The sequence below is a fragment of the Gracilinanus agilis genome, chromosome 6 (assembly GCF_016433145.1).
Source record: "Gracilinanus agilis isolate LMUSP501 chromosome 6, AgileGrace, whole genome shotgun sequence".
Classification (NCBI taxonomy): domain Eukaryota; kingdom Metazoa; phylum Chordata; class Mammalia; order Didelphimorphia; family Didelphidae; genus Gracilinanus; species Gracilinanus agilis.
The window spans coordinates 272,477,625-272,491,952 of NC_058135.1; the positions used below are offsets into that span (position 1 = coordinate 272,477,625).

At 38.7% G+C, this 14,328-nt stretch overlaps 1 protein-coding gene across 4 annotated transcripts in view; it reads right to left on the minus strand.

Moving 5' to 3' along the window:
* Positions 1-14,328, minus strand: part of FNBP4 (formin binding protein 4) — a 28,476-nt gene that overhangs the window by 10,696 nt on the left and 3,452 nt on the right. For all 4 annotated transcript variants that reach the window (XM_044682444.1, XM_044682445.1, XM_044682443.1 and 1 more), the window contains 9 exons: positions 11,471-11,607; positions 10,865-11,051; positions 10,140-10,287; positions 9,903-10,023; positions 8,114-8,452; positions 5,899-6,109; positions 4,554-4,678; positions 2,181-2,285; positions 791-924 (listed from right to left, as the gene is read on the minus strand). In XM_044682444.1, the coding sequence (XP_044538379.1) occupies positions 791-924; positions 2,181-2,285; positions 4,554-4,678; positions 5,899-6,109; positions 8,114-8,452; positions 9,903-10,023; positions 10,140-10,287; positions 10,865-11,051; positions 11,471-11,607 (1,507 nt within the window). The remainder of the gene's footprint in view (positions 1-790; positions 925-2,180; positions 2,286-4,553; positions 4,679-5,898; positions 6,110-8,113; positions 8,453-9,902; positions 10,024-10,139; positions 10,288-10,864; positions 11,052-11,470; positions 11,608-14,328) is intronic.

Here is a 14,328-nt window from a genome sequence, read left to right on the forward strand (position 1 = left end):
CCAGCAGCTCTGTGAATACAGCCCTGAGCCCTCCAACTCCAACAGATGACGGACGGGCTTGCAAAACATCTCATTTTTTGCCAATGCTTAACAGGGTTTCAAGTTTCATTAATGAAGGGACTCAATCGCCTAGAACCCTAATTTCCCTTCCAAAGAAGAGAACAGCGGAGTTTGTGAAAGATGGCTCTTCCCCTCTTGGACCGTGGAATTCACATTTCATACTCTTGATATCAAACACAGTGAAAGCTAAAGAGAGGGAGAGGATCTGGGAGCTGAAAAATAAAAGAGCAAAGATTTCAAATAACGAAAAAAAAAATCAAGAAAAGCCAAATATAAAAAGAAATATTTTCGTCTGACCTGCTGGCAGAAGATAGCAATCTTGCTCTTCATTCACATCTTCCGCCACGAAGCTTTCCTTAACTTCACCGAGGTTAATCAGGAGTAGTTGCTTCCAGAGGTCCTGTAAAGCGCACAGAGCTCTCGCATGCGCTTAACCCCCAAGCCCGCCCTACTCCGTGAAATGACACTCTGGAGAGTAAAAACCAGCTTTGTCCAATCTTGGGAAAAAATCCGTTACATGGAACACTTTAAACATTTGTTTTGTGTTTCTCCAATTTGTGGCTGGCCCAAACTCTGTAAGTGCCGGTGGTGCTCTGCCTGCCCAGCACCGCTAACCGAAGCTGCTCGCAGTCTCCAGGCAGGACGTCACGCACGTCGTCAGGTGGTGATGATCACAAATCATGTCTGAGATGTCAAAGGTGAAAGGTGAAAAGGGGAGAAGAGTGCGTACCTGTCCCAGTGGCAGGACCAGCCTTTAGGAGTGGCGTTTATTTCATACTGTTTTAGTTGTTCTGCTGCATCCTGTAGTTTTCGTTTGAGGTAGTTTCCGTTGAGAGCGCCTTCCCGCCAGTCTGCAATCCGAGTCTAGCAACAAACAAATTAGTAACTTGGTCAATTCTAGGAATATGCGTTCTGAAAAGTGGATGACTTTCTGGCTGGGAGGAGCTATAAGTATGGCGTTAATGACAGATATTGATTGGCTCCTGTTAGGGCATGGCTGAGGTCTTGTGGCTCATGGGCGGAAAAATGTTTTGGGGATCTGGATCCAATATTTCATCAGTGTAGGGACCATTCTGAGAGGGTGGTGAGGTGACTTGCTTAATACCACAGAGCTAATGCATGTCAAAGGCAGAGGTGATTGTGATCCCACAATGACCTCCTGTACTGAGATAAGAGATTTCTCAGATAATCTTATTTTGGTGCTCTGTATGTAACCTCCCGTTAGTACTTGGGAAATCGGAAAAATGATACAATTTTTATTCAACTCTGATTTTTAAAATGTAAGAATTTCTTTTTCTATAAATAGGCCTGTGTGGTGTTGGTTGCTTCAGCTGGCTAAAATACCAGCTAGCATCAGGAGTTTCATCTCTTTAGTCATATCTGACAAATAACAAAGGAGGCCCAAGTGTGCACTAATTACCACTCATGTGTCTAACTGGAAAAGCACCTGCAGGACAGGTGCCTATCTAGATTTCAGAAGAACAATATTTAGCACTTTTAGACTCGAGGTATAGCAGATAACATATCTAGTGCTTTTAAGGTCTAGAAAGTACATTACAGACATTATTTCATTTCATCCTCACAACAATCCTGGGCAGTAAATACAATTTTACAGATGAGGAAACTAAAGCAGAGAGAAGTGAAGGGACTTGCCTAGGATCACACAGCTACTAAATGCCTAAAACAGGTTTTGAACTCAAGGCATCTGAAGTTCACTATGCTACCAGACAACCATCATAATTACATTTTTGCTTTGGATAATATTGCTTGTATTTTCTTAATGGGCTGCTCAGAAATTATGTGTGTGTGTGTGCGTGCGTGTGTATTTAAATCCTTACCTTCTGTCCCAATTCTTGAGACAGAAGTATAACGGTTAGGCAAATGAGATTAAGTGACTTGTGCAGGGTCACATAGTCAGGAAGTATCTAAGGGCAAATTTGAACCCAGCGCCTCCTGACTCCAAGCCTGGTCACTCTATCCAATGTGCCACCTAGTTGCCCCTCAGAAATATATAGAGAAAAAAATAACAATGGAAGTAAAAATGTAATTCAATCTACCAAAGAGCTAATCTCAGGGAACTTATGGTACATACAAAATTAGCTAACAATTGGAACACCTACCTCAGTCTGTAAGAGTAGCACATGAAAATTGGAGATGGATTGTCTACTAATTCCTAGGAATTCCAGCTTACTGGTCAGGGTGTTTGCCAGTTCTCCAATCTGAAACTGTTGCCCAAAGAGAAAAAAAGAAAAAGAATGTGAAAAGTCAACAGCAGTTCCTCTGAAAACTTTTCTGACTATGACAGACATCCAAATTTGGATCTGGAAGACTTTCTTGCTTAGGCAATCAATCTCGTGGTCATAAACACAGAGCCAAGTTTGGAGTGGACACTAAGTGTCATCAATGAGAATGATGATTATCAACATTTCTCATTTGCAGTGCAATGTCTATGTATGAACAATGAAGTAGTCATGTAGAACATGTCAAGTGTCTATCAAACTCCCCCTGGATGTCAGGACATTCCATTAGAATACATTTCAACACATCTTAAAGTTATCATTTATTTGTCTAAAAACTTAGAACTACACATTTTAGGACATTTGTAACCCCAACCACTCATTTCTAAATGACAGGCCCTTAAAACACCTGCCAGATTCTTTCACTGTTTAGGCTCTATTTTGTTTTAATCAACTACAATGTTGATTAAATTCTTTCAGGTAAAAATAAAAGCTATGGGTTAAGATGTTCTGGTAACAGTGTAATCACTACGACCACTTTGAAGGCTGGTTGTAAGGATAAAGTATATTGGCATATTGTCACCCATGGCTACAGAATCAGATTTTTTTTCTTTGTCCAAACAAGAACCAAATCTGTGAATGCTCTCTGAGAGCAATGCTCTAAATCAGTGATTCCCAAAGTGGGCACCACGGCCCCCTGGTGGGTGCTGCAGCAACCCAGGGGGGCAGTGATGGCCACAGGAGCATTTATCTTTCATATTAATTGCTATTAAAATGAAAAAAAAATTTAATTTCCAGGGGGCTAAGTAATATTTTTTTCTGGAAAGGGGGTGGTAGGCCAAAAAAGTTTGGGAACCACTGATCTAAATAAATCAAATCTGATTGGGACGACCTCATGGTCTAAACTAATGAAGCTTTTTAAAAGGACATCTTAAAAGGAAATAGACTCATCATTTATTAGCTGGAAGAGACCTCAAGAATTCACTGAGTCCACTAAAGGACCACCCCAGGGCAACTATCAATAATATGGAAATAGGTCTTGTAATGATACATGTAAAACCCAGTGGAATTGTGTGTTGGCTACTGGGGGTGGGAGTGGGGGGTGGGGTAGGGGAGAGGGAAAGAACATGAATCATGTAACCATGGAAAAATATTCTAAAAAATTTTTTAAATAAAATAAAATATAAAAAAAAGAATTCATTTGAGTCCAGCTTCCTCATTTTATATATGAAGAAATGGAAGTTCAGGGAAAGAAAGTGACTTGCCCAAAATCGTATAGGTGACCGAGCAAGGCATGACCCAACTCATTCTACTCCAAGCTACTAGGTAACATAGTTGCCTGAAAAAAGGCACCATCTCTCAAATAAAGTCTCTTTGATACATCAAAAATGAAACATGCAGTTTTTACAGAAGTAAAATTTTTTGGGAATATATACTCATTTAGGCCAGTGAAGTCAAATACATGGAGCTTAACCAGATTAAAATGTAATTGGGAAATGTTTAACAAATTAAGTAAAAATATAACAGAGGATATGATATATGCTATGATAGCATAGTGGTTAGAGCACCAAACCTGGAGTCAGGAGAACCTGGGTTCAAATATGGCTTCAGGCACTTCTGGGCAAGTCACTTAACCCCAACTGTCCTTACTGTTTTTCTACCTTAGAAGTGATACTAAGTATAGATTTGAAGACAGAAGGTAACAGTTAAAAAAAAATACAACACAGAGATAATGTTCATTTAAGGTTTTCTAAGTTAATATGTTGCCTAGTAGGGACCATTTCCATTTCAGTTTGACACCACCAATGTAAATCAGTGATGCAGGTACTACCAAACTACTCTCCACACATTTATTCCTTTCTACCCAGACCAGTTGTATTTCATTCCCAAACAAGATTTCTTGTAATTAAATTATAATAGGAAAATACATTATTAGTGTTGCTAGAGAAAAAAAACAAAACAAAACACTCTCCTCCCACAATATTCGTGGCTATTATTGATAGGCTTTATGTAGTTTGCACAAATCTATGTGGAAAAGAACTTATATACAGTTAACAGATTTAGTAGTTTCTTAACCCTATCCCTCACTCATATCCTGTGTAAATGACCATTTTTATATATATACACTTAGCAGATAGTAAAAATTGTTTATTTTGCTAAATTGCATTCTCGCTAGAAGGAAAAGGCTGATTAAAAACAAAACTGGATTAGTCTATATTCTTTTACTCAGTTTCAAGGCTGTGGTAATATACATACTTTCAAATCCTGTTCTTCATCCAGCTTTGGCACTGCTTGTGACTTTAGTTTTTCTGGAGATTCTTCTGCTTCTAGCTCTTTGTCTGAATTTTCATCAATTTTCTCTGAATTCTCAGTGCCCATTGCTGAAAAAGAAAAATACGTTAGCTTTGCTAACTAAAAGCCTACTTCTATCTATGTGGCCCTTTATTTCCCTTTAGTTAAGATGTCTGGTCACAGGCAGGAAAGGGCTGGGAAGCTGCCACCTCTCACTACTACTTTATACTGGAATAATCTTAAACTTGCAGTCAAAGTGATGGCTGCCTTTTCTGTTCCTCTATCATTTATCTGGTCCATGCCCTTCTGTCTTAGAGTTGTCATGAAGGCAGAAAATAAAGAGTTTTAAAAAAAAATGTATAATGGAACATAAACTCCTCAAAGAGAATGACTCCATACCCTTATGGTCTTCACACCCCCAGTACCTAATACTTCTTTGGATACTGCAGGTAATTAATAATTGCTTTGTTCAATATGCAAGTTCTCTATTGCGGATGATCAACTATGAATTCTTCCAAACTGTTCCTTGTGAATGTCTTTTGAATTACTGTTACTCTAATAAAACTTGGATGCCAGTATCTGGAGTACGGCAAGGGCAAGAGATGGCCAAGAGATGTGCTCTGGATATTTGCAATGCATTCTATAAATGAATGCACACCCCTTGCTATAACCTTATTTAGCAGCTCCCTTATATCTATGATGTCAATGTCTACCAGCATTGGAATTCTCAGGGAATGTTACTGCTACAGTCCAGTCCAGGTTGACTCTACCTTGGCACCTTGGGTTCATTTCTCACTTTGGTTTTACTTTTCAAGCTATTAACTTCACTTCCACTACTACAACTCTTAGAGCTGTCAATACAGAAACAAATTGGCTATCTTTCATTGTTTGCTACTAATCCAGTCTGTCCTCATAAATGTATGTATTCTCTATAAAAAGGGGTGGCTCAGTGGATTGAGAGTAAGGCCTAGACAGGAGGTCCTGGGTTCAAATTTGACCACAAACACTTCCTAGTTGTGTGACCCTGGGCAAGTCACTTAACCCCCCATTGTCCAGCCTTTATTGTTCTTCTGCCTTAAAACCAATACACAGTATTGATTTTAAGACAGAAGGTAAAGGTTATAAAAAAAAAGGGGGGGTGGGGTGGTTCTTTATCAATGTTCCATTTGATTAATTCATGAAGATACTGCATATAGCTCTCATTTTCAGGATGAGATAAATAAAAATTGCTCTTTATACTGCCATTAGAGGAAAGTAAAAATCTAAAAGGCTCTTTCCTTCCAAAACCCTATGAAAATCCCTAAATTACCAATTTCTCCATTTTCTGGGGTCTCACGGCCAGTTTTGCTAGAACTCCGACTGGTAGATTCTGGACTGGTAGCTCGGACAAACATCTTCCATTTCCCTCTTTTAGACATAAGTCTACGCATTCCATCTTGAGATGCTGATTGACTGATATCAGAACGTGGACTAGACCCTGACACACTACCATCTCCTTCCTCCAAGGCCCGCAGTTCTGCCTAGAAAGGAATCCAACAATCAAGGTAAGGTTATAACAATTATTCCTTTTAAGAGTTGGAGTAAGTTCTCAGAATATAGCATATGCTCTGTAGTAGGATAGCAACATATCTCATACCTCTCTTTGTAGCTTCAAAACCTAGCATTACTGTCTCATATATTCAGTACTCAAGAAACTATTTGTTGATGATTCTGCAGGTAATATTTGGATAAATACAGATCATTCCCCCTATATCCAGGATAGCATCTAAAGATCTGGAATAGAAAGGCTCTTTAGAATTTGTTCTTCACACAAAATGGCAAGCTGCCTCTCCTTCCCTCCATATAGGAGAAATTCTCAATTATGTGTTCTCTGATCCTTGCTTAATTCCCTTTTAAGAAGATGGATTCACCCCAAACATCATAATATCACTCAACTGATACTTTTCTCTAGTATTCTTCATTCTTAAAAGCAAAAATAAGATGTTGAAAGGGGAGGAGAAAAAGAGAGATAACTGCTGTCACTAGCTGGTAGAAATGGCACCAAAGAGCTGGAAGTTGAAAAAAATCCCAAGAGACTACACATGATAAATCTTTAGTATCCACTCCCACCCCACACTGGCTTTTTTTACCTAAATACTTTATGCATTTAAAAACATTCATCTGAAAAAGCTTCCCTAGATTGTCAAAGATGTCCAGAAGAAAACAACAAAAATTCCAAGTCCTGGTCTTCAACAATTGCCTGAGGCACTTAAAGAGGGTAAATGATCTGCCCAGAACCACACAATTAAATACGGGGCAACAGAAACAGATTTTCCTGACTAAGATTAGCTCTAATCCTGCCAATTCACTTATTCAAACAATATGGGAAATGCATGAAGTGCCCTGCATGCTAAGCACTGGGAAAACAAGGAAAGGCAAAAGATAGTCTTTACCCTTAAGGAGCTCAAACTAATGCAGGAAACAAGCAAACAATTATATATAAACATAACTATAGACAAGATAAATTGGGAGATGATCAACAGGGGGAAGGCAGTAGCATTAAGGAGGAAATGTTTCCAGTAGAAAATGAAATTTTAGTTGGGAATCTGAAGGAAGCCAGGAGGCAGAAATGAGGGAGAGAACATACCCAGGCACGGGGGGACAGCCTGAAAAATGCCCAGTGGGAAGATGCAATGTCTTGAGAAACTGACTAGAGAAGGTCAGTGTCACTGGATCTGGGGGGGGGTGGGGGTTAGATATAAGAAGAATGGAAAGTTAAGCGACGTTATAAAGGGTTTTGAATACCAAATAGGATCTTATAGTCAATCCCAGAAGTGAAAAGAAGTTACTGGAGTTTGGGGACAGCGAGGTGTGCCAGAAGGAGAAAATCTATTTCTAACTGAATGACATGGTTAGGCCTGTATTTTAAGAAGACCAATTTGGAGGGCAGCTGGATTTGAGTAGATTTGAGAGCTAGATCTAGAGACGGGAGGTCCTAGGTTCAAATCTGACCTCAGATACTTTATAGCTGTATGACCTTGGGCAAGTCACTTAAACCTTATCACCTGGGCCCTACCACTTTTCTGCCTTGGAATCAATAGAAGGTAAGGGGGAAGGGTGGGGTTGGTATAAAAAAGAGAGAGAAGTATCATGAAAGGAGAGAAAGGAGCATATGAGTATGCTGGGTAAATCTGACAGACTTGTTAATAGAGTTAAGGAACAGGACAACCTATGTAGTGAGCCTGCAGGTCGAGAAGATGCCCCAATAGTAAATAAGGGTAGAATGGGGCAGGTTTGGGGGAAGAGATAATGAGCTCTACTTTGTTGAGTTTAAGGCCACACCACAAAGCAACAACCCTTCAAAACAATGACAATTTTAAATGTAGTACCAAAATCAAACAATGGGGGGAGGAGGTTGAACCAAATTCTAAGTTATTGTCAGAAACTACAAAGAGGCTTCCAAGTCCAGTTACTGTTGACACACATCCATACACTGACCAGTGTCATTCACTTCAGGGCAAAAGAACTGGGCTCCCCCCACTCACCTTTTTTCTCTCCAATACAAGTTCTAGTTCTAGGGTGTCTTGTTCTTCTTCTTCTTCACTCTCTCCTGACTGCACAACACTACAGAGATCCTCCTGGGAATTGTCTTCTGGATTATCTCCCATAGGGTCTTGTGTTTTTCTTGTCCCTGACAATTCCTCTGTGGTTACTGTCTCCTTTACATCTGTTATTGGATCGACTTCTTGACAAATCACCTTTCTCCTCCATCTTTCTTCTTCCTCTTTTACACCCTCAGGCAACAAAGGGGCCAGCAGAGCAGCAGCCACCCCCTTCTTCTCCTCTTCACTATTTGAAAGAGCTTGGATCCCTTCATTTACTTCCTGTAATGATAGGAAATATTCTTAGTTAACCCAGTTTTACTTCTTAAATGTACCAATTCGGCCTTTACAGTAAGAAGCCCTAAAAACTGTCTGTCCTCTTTTAGCTGCCTTTGAACAATGTTAATAAATGTAAACCTTTTTAATCAGTGTCCCAGCCAAAGAGGATCATTAGATATCCGCTGCTCAACTTAAGTATCACTACCGGCAACAGTTTGGAATATTTTAGTTCTCAGAGACTACCTTTATTCTGACTACAGTAAGCAAAACTGGTAGAAGCATTAGCAACATAGGAAAAAAAGAGCAAAGCATCTTACTTCTCTGTTAACTCATTGTGTAACTTTAGACAAGCCTGAGTTCAACTCTACTCCTGTACATATCACAGGGATGCTGTGAAAGTAATGAAGATGTGTTCTGCGCCCCCCCCCCCCCCCGCCCCATGAAGACTAGTTATACTGATCACCAATCTGGGAGACTCAAATACAAAGAATGCATTTGAAAAGTGAAATATACTACACCTGCCTGTGAGCAATGCATTCTTTTTTTTTTTTTAAAAAACCCTTGTACTTCGGTGTATTGTCTCATAGGTGGAAGATTGGTAAGGGTGGGCAATGGGGGTCAAGTGACTTGCCCAGGGTCACACAGCTGGGAAGTGGTTTTTTTTTTTTTTTAAACCCTTAACTTCTGTGTATTAGTTCCTTGATGGAAAATTGGTAAGGGTAGGCAATGGGGGTCAAGTGACTTGCCCAGGGTCACACAGCTGGGAAGTGTCTGAGGCTGGATTTGAACCTAGGACCTCCTGTCTCTAGGCCTGGCTCTCACTCCACTGAGCTACCCAGCTGCCCCCAAGCAATGCATTCTTTATCATAAAGTCCTAATTCATTTCAGCGCCACTAGTGTGTAGGTAATATGGTATTCTCAAAGGCCATATCAAACAGAGAACCAAGTAGGACAGACAAATTTTATCATTCAATAGACAGTATCCATTAGTTAGAACCTGATTCACTAGATTCAGGCTCACTGACAAAAGGATGGCTATAACTATTAAGGAAAAGAGGGAATGCAAAGTCTATTTGTGTACTTGAACTGATAAAAAAAAGGATGCTTGAAGAATTAAGTAAATTCAAGAAATATTATCTTAAAAAGACAGTCTCCTTAACATACACATGGGAATAATATAAAAATTCAGGTTCCGATGTTAATAGCAATAAGAAACCCAATCCAATAAAACGGAATAGTAAATCTCAACAGAAAAAGTGTGTAAGGGTTCAGAGTACAATAAAAATAAATTTATTTTGGGAAGAAATTGATCAGAGGATACTAACAAAAGATTCAGATACTAAATGAGTCAACAATCCAAAATTGGAACCAATATTATACTAAAAAACCCCAACAACTACCATTTCAACTGTATGGTTAATGTGAATAAATTACCTAAACTGCTGGCACTAACCTTTTTAACTTCTCGCTTAGCCAAGAGTGGCCCACTCTTATTAGTGGTAACAGAAAGAGCCTTTTCTTTGGAATACATATCGGCCGGCACAAGGAAATTTGTTTCAGTACCTGTTACAGAACTAAAAAGAAATATTCTTAGCAAGCAGCATATAAAATTATATAGAGAAGAAAAATCTTATTGCTTTATACTGAATTTCTAATTGGGGGTAAAAAATGTTCCAAAGACCAGTCTCACCTTTGCTGGTAATGCTGTAGCCCTTGTACCTGAGTAGCCAGGTACTGGGGTAACTCCCAAGTCACCTCATTTGTCTGTGTGTTCCAATAGTAATAGCATCCAGTGTTCTCATCCCAAACTTCTTGCCAGTCTCCCATCTCAATTTCCACTAAAAGAAAACAAGCAGATTTTAGGAAAGAGGGAATGTTTCTCACAATTCTGTCATTCACCTTATGACAGTCAGCTCCCAAACCAGATTCCAAACAACAAATTGCCCTCTTCTTTAGTTTCTCCTAAAGTGCCAGCCCTACCACTGCACAGAGGGTTAAAAAAAAAAAAGAAAAAAGAAAAAAAGAAAAAAACTCACTACTTCAACTCTGTATTTATTTGATTTCCAAAGTATAGTTAGAAGTAATGCCTTATTACTCACCTAGCAGAGATAGTTACTGGTCCTAATGAGACAGCACATAGGCATCTATTAGGGTAGATCTCAATGGTAAATAGCCATCTTTGCAAAACAAACATCCCAAGCACCTGCCTTCCAAAATACCTCCAAGTACACAATCTTAAGGACTGGTAGCAAAGAATTACATCTTTTATCTTTAGAACTACCAACCAGAAGAATTTAAATTCATTTATAATTAACATGATTATGAGAATGAACAATTTACTGAAATTTCTATTTTTCCTGAACCCCTTCTGTACGACTGAGGATGACACTGAAGACACTGAATAATCGAACTCACCTCCAGCCAAGGAACACTGGGTGTCATATTGCCACCCTGATGCTTGGGCTGAGTCTGCTCCATTTGCAGTTGATGAAGAAAGGGAAGCTGTTCCAGACTCCTTGGGCTCTGGTCGAGGAGGGGTTGGAGGTGGGGCAGAAGTGCTAACAGCTGATACAGGCTGTGGAGCTGTTATGGCATCAATTTCCTTTCAAAGGAAATAATGACAAGCCACATCAAAAAAAATAAATAAATAAATCTGGAGAAAAAGTAGTTACACTTTAAAAATTTTACTATATGAAATCAACTCCCTAAGCTCTTTCCCCAGAAATGCAACTACTAAAAATTTTTTTAATCTTTCCTTCCATCTTAGTATCAATACTGTGTGTTGGTTCTATGGCAAAAGAGTCACATAAGTAGGAAGTATCTGAGGCTAGATCTGAACCCAAGACCTCCCATCTCTAGGCCTGGTTCTCTCAAGATACCCCATCAGCTAATTAATCTTAAGAACACAAGGAAAATTGTTTATAGACTTATTAGATGCTTAATAAATGCTTGACTGATTTTATTTGGGAATAAACTAGTTTAATAATGGTCATGGCTATGAAAACTGAATCATTGACTAACCGCTAGGAAGTTGGCCAATGTGCTGTCGATGTCAGTGGATTGGTTTCCATTTGCCTCCTTAGTCAAGGCTGGTTTCTCAGGTACATCACCCTCATCATCGTCACTGTCTGCATAGGCACCAAGCAAGCACAAGCCTCCTGGTAACCAAACAAGAAGAAACCAAACTTAGCAAGAATAAATGTGACCATGTTAGGAAAGATGTTTCACGTATGATTATTTGATAATGGCTATGTTTAATTTTGTAAACTTTTAGTCCAAAAGCTGAAATTTATATTGTCATTCAACAGATAAGGAATATTTTCTTGAAAAGAAGTTTTCTAATTATTTATGGGGGTCAAAGCAGTAAACATCTGTTAACATCCTCTTGAAAATATAGACCCCCCCCAAATTATTATAACAGCATCCTGCTGAGCTACAGTTTCTGTAGATGGGGTACTATGGATAAGCCAGTATCAGATAAAAAGAGAATAAACACAGACTATAACTGATCACTGCCTATAATGTAACAACAAGGCAAAACATTTTTGTACCAGGCACAAAAGCAAACTAGAAACCATTTTCAGAATCATTCTTTCCAAATATTTATTGCTTAAGTAATTAAGCATTAGGGAATGAAATAATACTCAGAATTGGCTAATGGTGAAAATCATCAATATAATTCCCTCAATTCAAGTTAATCAGGTTCTGCTATGCCATTTATTGCCTCCTTAAATATGCCTGTCACAATTAAAACACTTAAAGAACATTTTTAATGACAGAAGGCAATTATAGATTTCTATGACATGTTCAAAAAGCAAATCTGAAACTACCTTATTCCTGATCCCATCTACAAAGTACTTATTCAATTCAGTAAACAGCTTTGCTGTTTGAAATAGTTCTAGAGACTGTATGGGAAATGTGGCCCTAATTATTTCTCAGCATTCCTCCAAAAAAGCAGTATTACTGTTTTGAGTCTGGGTCTCCCTGGCTCATACAGACTTAAGTGTAGCAGCCACTCCCAGCCCACTTCCACAAGTAACAGGCAACACAGAGAATCTCTGGTTCTGTTGCCCTCCTCAGGCAGCCTGTGGGCCCTGGTTTCTCCCACACTGGTGCTGGGCTTAGTGTGGGCATCCAATTGGCTTTAGCCCAACTTTAGCTCAGATCTCCTGCAACTCACAAGGCCAGAATTTTCAAAAATTTCATTTTTTCTTAAGATTGCTTTCCACATTTCAAGTTTTATGGCTTATTAAATAACTTCCTCAAAAAAGCTCTATAAGGCCTAGGATTTGAAATGGAGGATTGCAATTTCTGCCAGTTTTCATTTTTCACTCACTAATTTTTTTATTGTTGCTTGCCGTTCCTAACCATCTTTTGGTAAACTGACTGCAAATAAAAACCTAAGGAATTTTCTGAGTCATAGAGATAAAATTTCTCTTATACACAATTAAGAACTTAAAGAAAAGGAAACCATAACAAAAGACACTGACTTAGGAAATGTCTTTAAAACACCATCTTTCTCTTCTTAAGAGTTATATCAATAAAAAAAGTTCACTTTTAGGAAAAGAAACAATCTTACGCATATAATATTCAAACAACTTAACATTGGATACTTTTTTTTTTAAGTTGGGGAACCATATGCCTTTTTTATTTCAAAATGTAGCAAAAACAAAAATGAATACTAAATTAGATACAATTTCAATAAAAAACATTAAAGACTAAGTTGTTAAGAATTCAAAAATGATTAGTGAAGAATAATGTCTAAGTACAGCTAATGAGGAAGATAAGTAAACTATTTTATTTATAATCTATTGTATCTAAATAACATTAAAAATTTTATACTAATAAATTGACTGGGTCCAGATGGCTAAATGTGTTGATTTTTTTTTTTTTGGAGAAGGGGGAGGGAGAAAAAGGGATGGGCATAGAAATTTAAGAAGAACTTGGTTGACAACTTAAAGTCATTAAACAGAGTTAATGCTAAATACACACACCCCCACACACATACATATACTTCTACTTATAGATTAGTGAAAAAAAAATTTTTTTTTCAAGAGGATGTCAAGACCACCTAAAAAATATAACACAAGCAGATAAGTAAACCAACTCATTTAAACTTTTTTGGATGTTTATATACCACCACTTCAAAACTACATACTGGGGGCAGCTGGGTAGCTCAGTGGATTGAGAACCAGGCCTAGAGATGGGAGGTACTAGGTTCAAATCTGGCCTCAGACACTTCCCAGCTGTGTGACCCTGGGCAAGTCACTTAACCCCCACTGCCTAGCCCTTACCACTCTTCTGCCTTGGAGCCAATACACAATATTGACTCCAAGACGGAAGGGAAGGTAAGGGTTTAAAAACAAAAACAACAAAAAAAAAACTACACACTAATGCTTTATTGGGAGTCCAGACCTAAGTTCATTGTGTAAAAATCCCCAGAAAGTTGCCTGCACAACTGAGAAATCACTGTGCCCACTGTTACCCAACTAGTACCTGGTAAAGGTTATAACTTAAAACTTGCCTTCTAGATTGTCCTCTATCATGCCTTCTCCACTGTCTCTCTGTCAAACCAAACTGTGTGAGGCAGTGTCAGGATGCTGATGTTGACTCAATGTCTCAGTTATAGCCCAGGACCATGGATGCCACTTTTCCCTTGTAGACTGGCACTATGTCTACCATTCCTTGTGACTGTACTCCTAATCAAATGTTAATTGTCCACTGTGAAATGTGTGAGGGTATATACAAAAAGCTATGACAGCACACACTGAAAAGCTCTAAATATGACTAGGTGTCCAGTGTGTGAGGAAGGAACCCTGAGTTATTAGATCAAGGATTCCTTCAGGGACTTAGATAAGCAGAGGACTAATTCTGAGCAA